Source organism: Antedon mediterranea, chromosome 9 (assembly GCF_964355755.1).
Source record: "Antedon mediterranea chromosome 9, ecAntMedi1.1, whole genome shotgun sequence".
Lineage (NCBI taxonomy): Eukaryota > Metazoa > Echinodermata > Crinoidea > Comatulida > Antedonidae > Antedon > Antedon mediterranea.
In genome coordinates this window covers 2,369,493-2,386,434 of record NC_092678.1, presented here as the reverse complement: position 1 = coordinate 2,386,434, position 16,942 = coordinate 2,369,493, and the positions used below count along the sequence as shown (strand labels likewise).

The 16,942-nt window shown below is 37.2% G+C and overlaps 2 protein-coding genes across 3 annotated transcripts in view; both read right to left on the bottom strand.

Moving 5' to 3' along the window:
- Nucleotides 1-322: 322 nt before the first annotated feature.
- On the bottom strand, nucleotides 323-2,791 carry LOC140059343 (uncharacterized). The gene has a single exon (XM_072105228.1). It carries the CDS (start codon nucleotides 2,789-2,791, stop codon nucleotides 323-325), a length of 2,469 nt encoding a protein of 822 aa, XP_071961329.1.
- Nucleotides 2,792-3,536: 745 nt separating this feature from the next.
- Nucleotides 3,537-16,942, bottom strand: part of LOC140059061 (protein polybromo-1-like) — a 54,462-nt gene continuing 41,056 nt past the window's right edge. Inside the window, exons 21-34 of one of the 2 annotated variants that reach the window (XM_072104878.1) lie at nucleotides 15,286-15,432; nucleotides 14,904-15,064; nucleotides 14,590-14,762; nucleotides 13,374-13,669; nucleotides 11,040-11,153; nucleotides 10,330-10,558; nucleotides 10,125-10,179; nucleotides 9,014-9,252; nucleotides 7,628-7,807; nucleotides 7,192-7,338; nucleotides 5,470-5,584; nucleotides 4,990-5,211; nucleotides 4,562-4,636; nucleotides 3,537-4,430 (exon numbers count right to left, since the gene is read on the bottom strand). In XM_072104878.1, coding sequence (XP_071960979.1) covers nucleotides 4,579-4,636; nucleotides 4,990-5,211; nucleotides 5,470-5,584; nucleotides 7,192-7,338; nucleotides 7,628-7,807; nucleotides 9,014-9,252; nucleotides 10,125-10,179; nucleotides 10,330-10,558; nucleotides 11,040-11,153; nucleotides 13,374-13,669; nucleotides 14,590-14,762; nucleotides 14,904-15,064; nucleotides 15,286-15,432 — 2,136 coding nt within the window. In that variant the 3' untranslated portion in view covers nucleotides 3,537-4,430; nucleotides 4,562-4,578. Of the gene's footprint in view, nucleotides 4,637-4,989; nucleotides 5,212-5,469; nucleotides 5,585-7,191; nucleotides 7,339-7,627; nucleotides 7,808-9,013; nucleotides 9,253-10,124; nucleotides 10,180-10,329; nucleotides 10,559-11,039; nucleotides 11,154-13,373; nucleotides 13,670-14,589; nucleotides 14,763-14,903; nucleotides 15,065-15,285; nucleotides 15,433-16,942 lie in introns of both variants that reach the window. The other variant, XM_072104879.1, reaches the window with a different exon arrangement.

Genomic DNA, 16,942 nt, shown 5'->3' with positions numbered 1-16,942 from the left:
TTTTTCTATGAATATTTACCTAGGCCTAGGCCTAGTCGTCCAGGAGACGACAGAAAAACTGAATTAAATAGCAGTTTTTGCCATAATCTGTCTCTGTCCCTGCACAAGGCCTCTAAAATATCTATGAGATCTCAGAAAGCCATCAATACTATTATAAACAAACTTACCAAGTCATAAACTCTAATAATATAATATTCCATCCTCATCCTCCATATTATTCATGATAATTAAAATTATCGGTTTGCCGCCCTCTATAACTGGCATAGTTATGACACGCCATGTATGTCAAATCACTGTTGCAGCGCAGCTTCATATTATATTATTACTGCCTTTCCGCTGAAAAGTCTGCCGACATTTCCGCTTGGGCTGCTCCGTAAATCTCTTTTACTAGTTTCTTCCAGTCTGATCTTTCATTGGCTAGTTCTTTAAGTTGTTTCATGTCTTTCTTTGTTTTCAATTGTCCGGGATACTTAATGTCTGTATTATGCTTATAAAGGGTGAGTAGGTCGTTGCTGAGAGTTATTGGTAGGGTGGTTCTCGGTCTTCCTCGAAATTTTATATTGGTAGTGTTGCTGAAATAATAGCTTATTGCTGTGTTGGCTGGTGTACATGGGTCTTGTCTAAGTATGTGACCCAATAGTCTCCATCTTGCGTCGACTATTTCTAATGAAATCGGTTTTGTTCCTGTCCTTCTGTATAAATTAATGTTCGATATCCTGTCTGGGAACCTGATACCTATGATTTTGCGAAGTTGCTGTCTGTGAAATGTGTCGAGTTTATGTGCTTCTTCTTTTGTGAGTCCCCATGTTTCAGAGTTGTAGAGTAATATACTTTTAACTAGTGAGTTGTACAGCTTGATACGTATTTTTAATTTGATTTTATCTTTTCGAAGCCACATCGAGTTTAGTTTGGTCATTGCTACACGCGCTAGTTGTTTTCTTCTAATTATGTCTTGTCTGTCCCCAAGGAGCGATCCTACTTTTTTCGTGTTTCTCCATTGTTCTTGTATGTCCTCTTTTTCTCGTCTTACGATAGTGTGTTCTGTTTTTTCTTTATTTACATTTAAGTTGAAAGTTGATAAATGGCGTTCTAATTCGTTTACATTATGCTTGCTATTTAGACTCAAAAAATCTACATCATCAGCATATGATATCTCTTGAGGTATTTCTGTTTGGATAATTGTTCTGATTCCTCGTAGCGCAGACTCAAGGTAAACAGTGAATAAGACCGGGCTTAAGCTATCTCCTTGAGGGGTGCCGATGTTGGTTAGGAATATTGGCTGTTCTTTTGCACCTTTTATTTTTAGATTTAGTCCGGTTTCACTCAGCAGAAATCTAACGATCCTAAGTTCATCTTCGTCTATAATATGTTTGAGTATGTCGAGGAGTTTGTTTCTGTCCACTGTGTCAAACGCGCTGGACATATCTATACCGGTTATGTAAATATTTATTTTTTCTTTTTGTGCTTTAGCTATAAGCCATCTATGTGTAAAAACTATATCACTTGTGCTTCTGCCTTTGCGAAACCCACTTTGGCTTTGTGGTAAGAATGCGTCTACTTTCGATGTAATTCTATCCAGTGTTATAAGCGATAGGCACTTGCGTATGGTGTTAAGTAGAATAACAGGTCGTAAATTCTTAGTTGGACCCTTTTCCTTACCCGGTTTTGGTAGTGCTATGAGTGTTCCTTTATTAATATCCACGAATTCATGTTTTGTAAATATTTGATTTAAAATGTCTGAAATCATTGGAGCTAGAACAGGGGAACCGTATTTTAGTAGTTCTCCTGGGATACCATCCTCACCTGTTGCTCGACTGTTGTTTAGGCGTTTAAGACTCTTGGTTACTTCCTCTTCACTGATTTCTTTATTTAATGGCCTAGGATTTCCCTCAAATGAATCTATATTTTGTTTGCTTCCGTCGTAAAATTTATTTTTGAAGTGATTGCCAATTACTTTCGCTATTCCATTTGGTGAGGCAATAAACTTTTTGTTAGCATCAAACACTTTTGGATTTTCGAATGGTTTTCTATTAAGATCTTTCACTGCTTTAAACATTTGGGCGCCCCCTATCGCTTTGTCGATATCCAAACTTTTCTGATCAAGTTCTTTGTTGCGTGTTTCAATTACTCTTTTTTGAATGTCATGCATGATTTTGTTTCTTTTTTGCTTTAATGATGTACGTTCGATTTCCGACTTGCAGTTAGGTATTTGTAGTCTAAGTTCTTTTTGCTGCGTTGATAGGCGTTGGATTGTGTCATCGTATGTCCTTTTGTTGTAGCCGACCTTTTGTTTTGGTCCTATTGTATGTTTTGCAGCTGCCTTCACGACGCTTTTCAATTCCTGCCATGTAACGGTTGGCTGATCCGGTTTCACAACAACATCTATGCATTCTTTCAGTTTTTCTACGTATAAATTCCTAGTTTCTTCGCTTGTCACTAGCTTTTCACATGCAAATAAGTTAGTGTTTTTGTTAGTGTTTTGTTTGTTGACGCGATGCCATTTTAAGTTGAATGTTGTGATTACTATTCTGTGATCACTATCTAAAAGTGTTCCGTTGTATGACCTAGCGTTCTTTAGGAGAGTCTTGTATCTACTTTTACATATAATATAGTCTATTTGAGTGTACAGTTTGATCAGTTCTCCTTTGGAATTTCTTCTCTGTTGGGACCATGTAGTTATATGACGTGCTGAATGCTGAAACGCGCTGTTAGTTATGAATAAATTGTGTTTTTCACAGAAATCTATGAGTGTTTGTCCATTTTTGTTTCGTTTTCGAAAGCGCAGCTTCATGATAATTAAAATTATCGGTTTGCCGCTCTCTGTCTTCTGGTATACAATCACACTGTTACAGCAGCTTTATGATCATTACAATTATCGGTTTGCCGCCCTCTGTAACTGGCATAGTTATGACACGCCATGTATGTCAAATCAAGTTACAGCTTCATGATAATTAAAATTATCGGTTTGCCGCCCTCTATAATTGGTATAAATATGACACGCCGTGTATGCCAAAATATTTTCTTCTATGAATATTTAAAGTAACTACTAGTCGTTCAGGAGACGACAGTAAAACTGAATTAAATAGCAGTTTTTGCCATAAACTGTCTCTGTCCCCCTGCACATATAAGGCCTCTAAAATATCAATGAGATCTCAGAAAGCCATCAACACTATTATACACAAACTTATAAACTCTAATACCTGTAATAATATTCAATCATATTCATGATAATTAAAATTATGGGTTTGCCACCCTCTATAACTGGCATAATTATGACACGCCATGTATGCCAAATCGCTGTTATAGTTTTATGATAATTAAAATTATCGGTCTTCTTCTGGTATACAATCACACTGTTACAGCAGCTTTATGGTAATTAAAATTATCGGTTTGCCGCCCTCTATAACTTACATAGTTATGACACGCCATGTATGCCAAATCAAGTTACAGCTTCATGATAATTAAAAGTATCGGTTTGCCGCACTCTGTCTTCTGGTATACAATCACTGTTACAACTTCATCGGTTTGGCGCCCTCTGTCTTCTGGTATACAATCACAATCACTGTTACAGTTTCATAATCATAATTATCGGTTTGTCACCCTCTATAACATAGTTATGACACGCCATGTATGCCAAAATGTTGTTTAGGGAATATTTTATATTCCACAACATTTTTAATAATATACACAATACTAAATTATTTGTTTTTGAGTTTATTAGGAGATTACAAACATTTTTATGGAATATTTTAGTTATTATATCTTAATATTTTATACTAATGGAAGGTACAATTTACAACTACTATCAAAGAACTTGCAACACAAGAATCTCGTGTTCGTCTGAAGCGTGTAAAATTTTCGAAAGGCATTGTAGGATAGAATAGAGCATCTGGAGCCATAGAGTAGTGCTCCCTCAACATGTTAGAAAGAAAGAATCTATAGTAATTAATAGTTTTGCCTTTCTAGTTTGGAGAGGGCGCTGCTCCATGCTGTGAAATGGCGTCGCCCAGCTTGACCTTTTACTGTGTTTTCAATGGCCATTGGACTAACAGGAGATTCTTTTTTTATAAGTTCTTTGCTACTATGTAATAACATATTAAACTAATAACAAAAAAAAATTATACACATAAAAAAGTATAAAATAAATTAAAAGTCAACAAAACCTTGTTTATATTTTTCTAGAAAACAAATTGAAACATTGTTTATTGACACGTTCATGTCATCTTGAGGCTAAATATAGAACAACAATTGGTATGATGTCATCTTGAGGCTAAATATAGAACAACAATTGGTATGATGTCATCTTGAGGCTAAATATAGAACAACAATTGGTATGATGTCATCTTGAGGCTAAATATAGAACAACAATTGGTATGATGTCATCTTGAGGCTAAATATAGAACAACAATTGGTATGATGTCATCTTGAGGCTAAATATAGAACAACAATTGGTACGATAAAGAAGTTGGTTTTTACTGCCTAGGAATTAAGCAACTTAACTTTTTTCACATTTTAATCCAGCACTTGAACAAAGTTATTAATAAATTAATAATTTACATACAGTATTTTTACATGTGATCATCTAGTCACCTCTATTATGATATCATCATCTCTGAATTGTGGTTCTTTTTCCTCACTGAAAAAAGGAAATAAATATACTATTATAAAAAGGCGCTCCTCAATATTTACAAATGTTGTTACGTTCATATAAATTGGTTTTGTCATTGGCAAGCCAACCATTGATAGAATATTCTATTCTGCGATTGTTAATACTGCAGTGGCAATAAGCTATCACTGGCTTAACCTAGGGCCCAAGAGCTTAAGGGGCACCAGAGCATGAGCAGCGATGGAGGGCCTCTTAGAAGTGTTAAACCAAGGCCTTCCTCCTCCTCCTGTGTTACGTCACTGCCATTATGCAGGTCATTAACATCTAAAATCGACACACAACACATCTTTTAAAATGTTATTTGAAAAAACCCCAAAGCTTACAATTCATAAGTACGATCAATTCTTAACGCATCATTGAGCATGTAGTCGCGTAGCTTCCACAATGCCTTGGTAACATCGCCATCTGCGGGTTTATTCTCTAACCACTGACTAACATTGCGCCCTCTGTTGTCAGACGTTGGTGGAACATGCTCAGGGCGAATGTACAGGTTCCTCTCCCAGTCCCCGACGCTTGTCTTGTTCGGCGTTAGACCTTCGATATACCTATATGACAAGAGAAACAAGAATATAGGTTAAAGTGGTCAATAACATTTTAGAAAACTTTAAAACCACAACTACAGTACATATATTTCTGAGCTTCTGCTTTGTCAATTTATGAGAAAGACGATGGGCTTATAAATGTATTCTTTGTGATTCTGAGGTTTCCTTGCAATTTGTAGACATCAGAGTAGGTCATGTATTGATTGCTCTCCGGAATGAACAGAAGTTCTATAAATAAGAGACACATTAACAAGTTCTTACCGGATGTAGGCTTCAGAGTGGAGCAATCGTTGAGTTTTTGGGGGCGGAGCAACAAACATTGGCTGCGGAGGCGGCTGAGGTTGAACGTTCAACTGATTCTGATTCATTTGAACTCCTAAAATAAACAAGAAATTAAGGATTTTAGAATACAAGTGACTCCAGTAACTTGACAATATGAGAACTGCATTCAGACCATAAAATGCAAGAATGTCCAAAATAAAAGCATGTTGAAAAAAGACTATGAATTATGGGATTAACGAAATATGCATTAATAAACAGAAAAAGAACCTCTAACTCTTTGTAATAGCAAATACTTGAATTGTAATGATAAGTATGCCATGTTGTAAAGGTCAATTTACACAGACAAGCGGTAACGGTAAGCGGAAAACCGTGTAGCTTGTCCCCACGTAGAATCTGTATCTATCCTGGGCAGAAACCACCCGTCTGCTACGTGGTGTGGGTAAATGGTCATAAGGAATAACATAGATTCTATATTTTTAATACCGTTACCGCTCGTCTGTTTAAATTGGCCTCTAGTGTGTCCAAAAGATAGCGTTCTATGTACTGCAAAGTGAATTATGAAATTAAAAGCTGTGGCTTGGTGGTTATGATGCTTGGCTACCAATCTAAGGGTCCTGGGTTCAAGTCCTGTCATATGTCAGGGTTTTTTTCTCATGACAATTTACAACTCCACTCCCAAAGACTTAATAATAAGTCTTTGTTTATGTAGAGCATCTTGTGTATATGTTTGTCTTGTGAAATTATTTAATAGTTTATCCATCCTGTAATTGGCGGGTTACTCGCTGTTGGATGAGTATGAAATAAAATTTAAAAAAAAAAAAAAATAAGATATGCACCATATTGTTTATATACAGTTTACGGTACACTACTTATGTAGTTCCATAACTCTGAGTAATAAGTTTTATCGCAAATGGCTTGATTTCGTGAGGAGCTTCACTGTACAATGCATGATGGGAAGGGTCTGGGGGAAAAAGTCACAATGCATACGTACAAACAACAAATCATGCATGTACGCGTTGTGACGTTTGCTCCTACATCCTTCTCATAATGTGTCGTGCACGCTTTTTGCGATAAACCTTATAGCAAAGAAAGAAGTGAATTTCCATGATAAATATAAGTGCAATATTAATAAAATGATACAATGTACCACAAACCCAGTTTATAATATATAAAAGCAAGAAAATAAATCAAGCATACACGCGTTTGCTGACAAAATGTGAGCATACAACTAAAACATTAATAATAAAGACCATTGTAATTAATGTTTTAAATGTCAGCATAATAAATGTCAGCATAATATATATATAATATAATATATACTGTGCTAATTTTTATCATTTTTATCATTTGTGTAATAATTTTAAAGACAACTTTTAACCGGCCCAGTGATATACTAAAAATCAATTAATTTCTAAATGGTAAAGATGATTATTTTCTAAACTACACTAGTGAGTGCAAGCTGAAAGATAAATGAAAGCTAGAAAATTAGAAGAAAGAAATTTAAATACAGTCATCTCTACCAATGTACTTGAGTTGGTCCAAAATTAAGATTTTTCAGATTGTGGGTTTGAATAGTAAAAAAAAATCAGATGAGTTTCTTGTGTTAGAAATGACTGTATAAAGTATAAAAAAAATATTGTGGCTAAAGAAAGCAAAGTGTTTTTATTGAAAGTGAAAGTGGATTTAAAAATGATTTTAGACCTTGTTGTTGAAGTTGCACAGGCTGAGGGCCTAGCATTTGAGGAGGAGGGGGTGGATGATGAGGTGGAGGAGGGGGGTTTCCAGGAGCCATGAGGTGCGGCAGTGGTGCCATCATCATCGGAGGAGGCTGGTTATATGGCATCATACCTATTAGGAGGAAACATGCATGGGTTGTTCACATACAAAACATGCTTGCTACATAAAATAAAGTTCTATAACCCCACCCCTAATACTGCATATATATACACTATTATACAGTTTATTTTACAATTTAAATACACACACATGTAATAATAAAAGGCCCATGCACAATCAAATTGTAACACATCACACATGTAGTTAAACTGCAAATAGCTAGATTTATTCAAATACATTTATACTCATTGAAAACTACTAACAAAATCAAAGAGGTCACTCACACGACCTATGACATTACCTTGCTGCATTATGTGACCCTGTTGTGACCCCATACCCTGTTGCATCATCTGATACTGCTGCATAGGTTGACCTGGGGTCATATACTGGCCTGGTTGCTGCTGCACCTGTTGCCACTGGCCCCCTTGTTGCTGATGCCATTGTTGCGGCATCCCTTGCTGAGGGTATCCCTGCATTTGACCTGAAATAATGAATAAATTAAGTAATATATTAGTAAAATTCAAATCGTTGCATTGTCTATGAAAAATGTCTGTTAATCTAGCATTCTATTCAGACTTGCTCCCGCCAGGGAGTTGTTATTAGTACTAATAACAACTCCCTGCTCCCGCAATGCAATACATGCTTATGAGTGTAAAGAAATGAGTAATTGTAATAAATATTAATAATCTTTAGACAATAGATAACCATCATAACTTTGTATATTACAAACATGATTATTATGACCATGTATGTATGTATGTATGTTAACATTCATTCTCAATGAATCAATTTCATTTCATATTCAAAATATATTGTGATTCATCCAGGTCTGAAAGCAGGGAGCGGATCCAGAAATTTTAATAGTCTTAATTTTATTTTAGCTGTCATGGGGGGGGGGGGGGAGATCGATGTGTTGTCACCTCGACAAAGAAACCATCAAATCTGTGTCGAGGTGAGGATCGAGGACACACGTCCTAATGTTCAAGAATGTGCACAATGAACTAACATGACGTAGTTTGGTCGTCGGTCGTTGCAAATCAAAATCTCCCTATTAGTGGTATCGTTTGAGTATTGAAAAATTAGACTGATCTAAACTATACTATTAAAGCTTGGTTCCCACTATGAGGCAATGGAAGGACGTAAGCACAATGTAAGCAAGTTGACCAATGACAAGCAACTGTTCGGATGATCAATTTCTATTGATTGGTCAAATTACTTGAGTTGCACTAATGCCCTTGCATTGTGTCCTAGTGGAAACCAGACCTAAACTTCCATTCCAATAGATTAGAAGTTTCTTGTCACACTATCATAAGGTAGATTGAAATATAACATTTTCTTAAATATATATATATAAGTATATGCTATGTAATGTTCTAAGTAATTGGTCATGCATAACAGATAAATTGACTGAGAAAATAGTGATAATGATTAAGATATAGATTATGATGTCGATGGAATAAGTACACTTCAAACATGTTTAGCTTGCTAAAAGCAAAATGCAACCGTAATGTTTTCATATACGTTAGTAGTAGATGAAATAGAAAAAGGATTCTGTGATAGAGGTTGATGCATCAAATACCCAGTGATGACCTTAGCAGCCTTCTACACCAAATAGTAGTAGATGAAGAGCACACACAGTGATAAATGGTTGATTCCACTACAACTACCCATCAAATTAAACTTATACCTTGTAACATTGGGTTAAAGCCTGGGTTGATCTGACGAGCTGCCATACCTACTGGAGTGGGTGGCCCCACTATGCCCATCACCGCATTCTGTCCAGGAGCCATCACGTTTAACCCGTTCTGAACACTCTCGCAGGAGAAATAGCTGCGTCCGATTTGCGATGGGAACACGTACTTGGCCGCATGTCGGATGTGGACTTCCTTGCAATGGCGGATTAGACGCCCCATCACAGGGAAAGGTCTGCAAGAGAGAAAAATTGAAACAATTGAGTGGAGTTGTGGTTAAGATGCTCATCTCATGGTCCTGGGTTCAATTCCTGTCAGATGTCAACATTTTTCTCATGACAGAACAAATCCACTCTCAAAGACTTGTTTAATAAAAGAACAACCCATGAGATACTATTAACACAATAAAATATCTTGATTTGCTATGAACCATGGTATTTTTCTAGGATGTCAAAGAGTGTCTAAGATTGTCATGGAGTCTATAGGATTGTCACATGTGGCCAAGGATTGTCACATGTTTTCTAGGATTGTTACGTTTTTGCCTAGGATGGTCACATGTTGTCTAGGATTGTCATGGAGTTTCTAGAATTGTCACATGTTGCCTAGGATTGTCACATGTTGTCTAGGATTATCATGTGTTGCCTAGGATTGTCACATGATTTAAATTGAAATATATATTTATACTGGGTAACCTCTTCAGTCAAAGACTGGTCTCCCAGAGGGCCCAGTTGGTGATCAGTGGCTGTGATGTACTAATGCACCGGGGTAACCCCTACTCGTCTCGAAAGATGTACTAGGCTAGCTAGATGTGTACACTGGACCTACGGTTTATAGTCCTTATCCAAGAAGACTCGTTCTACCACCAGAACCATGGAGTGAATGAGCCTCGAACCCCTGCCGATGTTATGGCTACGTATTTACGGTTCCACCGTCTTAACCACTCGACCACTCACTCACTCACATGTTGTCTAGAATTGTCATGGAGTCTCTGGGATTGTTACATGTTGCCTATGATTATCACATGTTGCCTAGGATTGTCACATGTTGTCAAGGATTGCCACATGTTGCCTAGGATTGTCATTGAGTGTCTATACACATCTTACTTACTGGTTTTTTTTATATCTTGGACATCCTTTCCATTTACAGGCAAACGACTTCCCTCCTGCAAAACAAACAATTTGTAAAATATTTGAAACAATTTGACTCAGAAATGGGGACGTGTGGCGCAATGTGTTAGGCTTTGGACTGATCATGAGATCAGGAGTTTTGAGACCTGTTACATTGTCCCAAGGCAAGACACTTTAATACTTACCATTATCCGCAGTATTCTTAATATGTCCTGACAACTCAATGATGTGACCTTGCAGGTCATCTCTGTCTTCATACTGGTGATCACATCCCTCCCAGAGGCATTCGTAGATGCAGACAGAACCTGCAGACGGCAGAGGGATGTTGGCTTCCTTCTCCGCAGCCCTCGCTTCCGCCCACTCTGTGGCTCGCTCCTCATACGTTGCCTTCTGCTCTGGCGTTAGATTACGCCACTAATTAAACCACATAAAATAATTTTACCAATATATTTATTTTGAAAATAAAGTTATTAGGTGAAAGGGTGAGGATATATCTCAGGTTAATAATTAACAATAACAAATATATTAATAAAATAATAGAATGTATAATATTGTGTGCAGTACTACAGACTTATAATATTAGACAAATAGATTATATTTTAATTTATAATTAAGTGATTTATAAATAAAATTCAAATGAGTGCAAGACAAACATTAACAGTTATCAGTTTATAATCTTGTCAACAGATTGATTATTTACTGTAGTTGTCTGATAATAAAATGTGATTGTTATAAAATAAAATACAGAAATTTAGATGTGCAAAGAAAAAGCCAAAGAGAATAAGAAAATAATATATTTTTAAGCATTATAGTATTTTGACTCTACATCATGCAAAAACAAAATGGATATAAAATGTCAAAGGTCAGACACAATGACAAAGGACAGACACGTTACCTTGAGGCCTATATCACGGCTTATCTCCCCAAATGACCACTTGGGATTGGCTATTCGCACACCTGGACGATTTTCGCTGGCAAACAAAATAAACCCGCTTGCGTGGCGCGATTTCTGAGAAAGCATGTAAAAGAAAGGTGCTACCCATATTAGTAAAACAAAATATAGAATGTGGAAACAACACTCATAGATAAACAGCTCCCTCTGCCTTTAATTAAAGACCACGCCAATTAGTAAACCATTTTCTGTGGCCTAGATGCACAACACACAGGCAATATCAGGGAACTCTTCCACCAGTGCAGTGTAGTATAACAAAATGCTACACTAAATTACCTTATTGCTACGCATTCATTAACAAGAAACCCAGCAAAAACTATGTTTCTTACTCCTAAGTCAGATTGTTATTTTTAACAAGAATTATTTAATAAAAATGTTCCCTAAATAAAACCACAGTTAAAAAAATGGTCTTTAATTGAAGGCTGATCTGTATACCCATATATAAAGGATAAATCGTAAATTTTTGAAAATATTGTTTCAAAGAAACAAAGTGGTACACAGTCAATTTCTACAAATGGGTCTCAGGTCTCGCCAAACACTCATGCTAAAACAAAAATTCACCTTCTATACATATTCACATCACAATTATCAGAACACAAAACAGGTCCATGTATTCATTCGTAAAAAGGCAATATTTAAAATACACCTTTTCAAAATCAAACTTAAAATCCACCCAACACAACACGCAATACCCTTATACAAACACTTGGCAAATATGTGTTTCTCTACTATTTCACAGTCAAACATTTACCGATTCCAATCACAGTGCTATCTTTTCCTTTGTTAGTAGCAGTATACCATCATAGCATTAGATAAAGCAAAGTGCTTTGCAGCATCGAGAAGGGTGTACCCTAACAAGGTGCCTTTCATAATAACTTTAAATCATAAATAAGGTTAATTGTAAGAATAGAATAAGATTTCAGTATACACACATGGGGAGAATTGCAATATGTATATGTGTACTCTCTGTCTACACTATCAAACTAGTTTGACAAAAATAGTGTGATGTGCCCAAATATGGTAGTGATATGCTTAAATATGGCAGTGATATGACATCATCATTATAAGGGCACATCACATTTTTATTGTCACATAAAGTTTGATAGTGTAGACAGAGCTTAAATCGTGGTTCCCACTAGCGACGCAACGCAAGGACGTAACGCAACGCAAGTGAATTGACCAATCACAAGCGATGGCTTATTCGCTTGTGATTGCTAACTGTCTATAACTTCGCTTGTCATTGGTTAAAACGCTTGCGTTGCGTTTACGTCCTTGCGTTACGTTCTAGTGGGAACCAAGCTTAAAGCCTATTTTACACTAGACGAATTTATTCGCGCGACGCGAATTATTTCGCCGCGAAAAAGTTCGCGCGATTGTATATTTTATTTTACACTAGCAATTCGTGATTCGATTCGCTCGGTAGTTTTCGCGCCATTAGCGATGATTAGCGCAAAATGAAAATGGCTGCAGTGAATGTTAGACAACTATTACTTATAAAATCACGATTATTAACTAATAATATATATACTAAAATTAATAATTAGTATACCTAGGCCTAGGCCTAGTATACTTACCGTCTTTGTTAAAGACTTGCCCTATTTTCACCCAGGCAGTTTGTTTCATCGGCCTGTCATTACAAGAACAGTTCCTTGTTAAATTCAAGTGCAACATTTGGCTCTTCGATGTTTTCCTCGATATCAGTAGCATCAATTGTACTATTAATTGAACTAGTAATGTATCACAGAACCACGAAATATTATTTTCATCCATTTTTTTCTCGGGATGAGGAGGAATAAAAGGTCAGGTCTGGTCAGGTTACAAGTATGACGTAGACATTTCTATCGATTTTATTGGCTTGCGCTTTATTTCGCTGCGACGATCAACGAAAAAGTTAAAACTGGTCGAACTCACTTTTTCGTCGCGGCGAAAAATTGCGAGCGGCTAGAGCGATGCTGCGAAGGTAACGTTTCAAAGAAAAAACAAACAGCGCATGCGTATCCTCGAAATAATTCGCGTCGCGCGAATAAATTCGTCTAGTGTAAAATAGGCTTAAGAGTTAAGCTCGCAAACAAAAGGCATTGTTTAGTACTGCAATCCACCCCAGTGTATTCACAACCCTCTATTACACCATCATTATTGTGTAAAGTAATGCATTTCAATTTTACAGGTTATAATAACACAAGAACATTTATAGATACTTTTTGAATGTTTACGGTAGTTTTTGTTGCTTTAATCAGGTAAAAAAATAATTTGGGAATACCGCGAGGTTCGACTTACCGCTTTCAGTTTCGGGGTGGATGTAATACTCTCAGAGTCCACCCCTGTATCGCTATCACCCATATGTGACACCCCATCCTCAATCTCCTCTTCCTCCTCCTGGACGTTCAAGAGGGGCGACGGCTCCTTAAGAGGGGTGATAGGTTTCTTAAAGAAATACATCTCATCATCAATGACTTTGTTTGAGAGAGATTTAAACCTCTTCAGATGTTTGATCTTGCGAATTTGTTTTTCTGCTTCTTTGTATTGTGATTCGCAGATAAACACATGTTCTTCTGGAACTTCGGTTGGACGACCTTTGAAAACAAAAATGAATTGTTCATACGTTGATTTTTTTTTCAACTCTCAATCAAGGCTAGTCTACACTAATGAACTTTAGTTTGCAAGCTTGAGCAAACTCTGGAGTTTGGAAAAAAAAGTTATCTAAAGTTTGCCAGTTTCGACCGGTTGATAAAACTACAGCAAAATGCAGAAGATTGTTTTGCAGAAGTTTGGTCATGTACTTTCTTGACAAACTAGTTTGCGAAAAAAGGTTGGTGAACTCAGTGATTTAAATAACAGTCTTTGATGTTCATGAGATCAATGGACAGAAAGCCAACTTCTAGTAAATAGTGTACACAAACATGTCTAAACAGTAGAATAATAAAGAGTTTACGGGTTAAATGTATTTAGAAATGAAATCCAACACAAATTTTGATTTATAATGTCTGATGAAGATAGCAAGCTATGTTGACCTACGTGTGACACTGTCAGCAATGAGATACTGCTGAAAGTGCTACCAGTAGACGCGTTACTGTAGCACATGTTATGAATTTAAACAAACCATCAACAATGGGGAATGCTGAAGGTTTGGGCTACAACTGTGCATAGAGAAACGTACTTCATGCCTCTAATTAAAGGCCATTCATATTAAAACATATAAGGTTGGAATAAAAAATCTAATGTAATGTTTGTTGTATTTGGGAGTTTTAAGCTCAGTCTACACCATCGAACTAGTTTGACAAAAAAATGTGATGTGCCCATATATGGATATGATGATGTCATATCACTACTATATTTAGGCATATCACTACCATGGACAAATAACACTTTTTTTGTCAAACTAGTTTGATGGTGTACAAAGAGCTTTAGCCTAGTCTACACTAGAAAACTTTGGAAAAGTGCTTATGGAGCATGTCCATCAGAGGATCACATGACCACAAATAAATTAACTTACATGACGTATAATCCTTGTATCCCAGGACAGCGCATTTTCCGCTGATGCTTCTCATCGGGTTCGTATCCTCAATAGAACTGAGGAAGACTTCATTCTTGTAAAACATCCGTGTCGGAGGATGTTCCGTCTCAGACGGGTGCACAAACCAAGGACCGTGGAACCAGGGATCTTCGCTGTAACAAACAATTATGTGTAAATCATGTGTATGAACATTTGTTTTAACCTCTTCTTTCAAGTGTTGGCTACCCCACCAGTGTATTTATTGTATCAAGATTTTTACTAAAAAAGATATCAAAAAAATATGAATGACTTACTTAGCATCCAACCACATTTTGTCAATTCTAGCGATGAACGGTCTGAGTTGATCAGAGCGGACAAACACGTGATCACCCAATTTATACCACATTGCTCCAAACTGCATCTGCTCATAATATTTACAACCCTCCTCTGGGTTTACAACTTCCGCCTCGACCGTCTGAGAAATATAAAAAGCATTTTAGAGATAATAATTCATTCTTATATAGCGTATATAAGCAAGCTCTCAATGCGCTGAACATAAATTAAATAAGGACTGTAAATTGTAACTCAAGTTCCTTCTAATCATCAACTAAATCAAAAATTTAAAAATCATCAAAAAATAAAATTATAGCTGTTAAAAAACAGAAGAATATATATTCATCATTTAATATTACTCACTTCTCTAACTTTTTCTAAGACAGTAATTTCATCATTGTTATCGTCTTTTTTCTCATCCTGATTTGCGAAAACAGATGCTACACGGACCTTTGAGAGCGTGTCAGTACGTGGTACCAGTTTGCTATTAACTGCTGTTTGAGACCAAATCTGAGAGAAACAAAAGTGATACATTAACTGACCAAACTTACAGAGAGAGATGCAACATATGACTGGCAATCGGCCTGGCATGTGAAAGGCAAACTTACAGAGAGAGATGTAACATATGACTGGCAATCGGCCTAGCATGCGAAAGGCAAACTTACAGAGAGATGTAACATATGACTGGCAATCGGCCTAGCATGTGAAAGGCAAACTTACAGAGAGAGATGCAACATATGACTGCCAATCGGCCTAGCATGTGAAAGGCAAACTTACAGAGAGAGATGTAACATATGACTGGCAATCGGCCTAGCATGCGAAAGGCAAACTTACAGAGAGAGATGTAACATATGACTGGCAATCGGCCTAGCATGTGAAAGGCAAACTTACAGAGAGAGATGTAACATATGACTGGCAATCGGCCTAGCATGCGAAAGGCAAACTTACAGAGAGAGATGTAACATATGACTGGCAATCGGCCTAGCATGTGAAAGGCAAACTTACAGAGAGAGATGTAACATATGACTGGCAATCGGCCTAGCATGCGAAAGGCAAACTTACAGAGAGAGATGTAACATATGACTGGCAATCGGCCTAGCATGTGAAAGGAAAACTTACAGAGAGAGATGTAACATATGACTGGCAATCGGCCTAGCATGTGAAAGGCAAACTTACAGAGAGAGATGTAACATATGACTGCCAATCGGCCTAGCATGCGAAAGGCAAACTTACAGAGAGAGATGTAACATATGACTGGCAATCGGCCTAGCATGCGAAAGGCAAACTTACAGAGAGAGATGTAACATATGACTGGCAATCGGCCTAGCATGTGAAAGGCAAACTTACAGAGAGAGATGTAACATATGACTGGCAATCGGCCTAGCATGTGAAAGGCAAACTTACAGAGAGAGATGTAACATATGACTGGCAATCGGCCTAGCATGCGAAAGGCAAACTTACAGAGAGAGATGTAACATATGACTGGCAATCGGCCTAGCATGCGAAAGGCAAACTTACAGAGAGAGATGTAACATATGACTGGCAATCGGCCTAGCATGCGAAAGGCAAACTTACAGAGAGAGATGTAACATATGACTGCCAATCGGCCTAGCATGCGAAAGGCAAACTTACAGAGAGAGATGTAACATATGACTGGCAATCGGCCTAGCATGCGAAAGGCAAACTTACAGAGAGAGATGTAACATATGACTGGCAATCGGCCTAGCATGCGAAAGGCAAACTTACAGAGAGAGATGTAACATATGACTGGCAATCGGCCTAGCATGTGAAAGGCAAACTTACAGAGAGAGATGTAACATATGACTGCCAATCGGCCTAGCATGCGAAAGGCAAACTTACAGAGAGAGATGTAACATATGACTGGCAATCGGCCTAGCATGCGAAAGGCAAACTTACAGAGAGAGATGTAACATATGACTGGCAATCGGCCTAGCATGCGAAAGGCAAACTTACAGAGAGAGATGTAACATATGACTGGCAATCGGCCTAGCATGCGAAA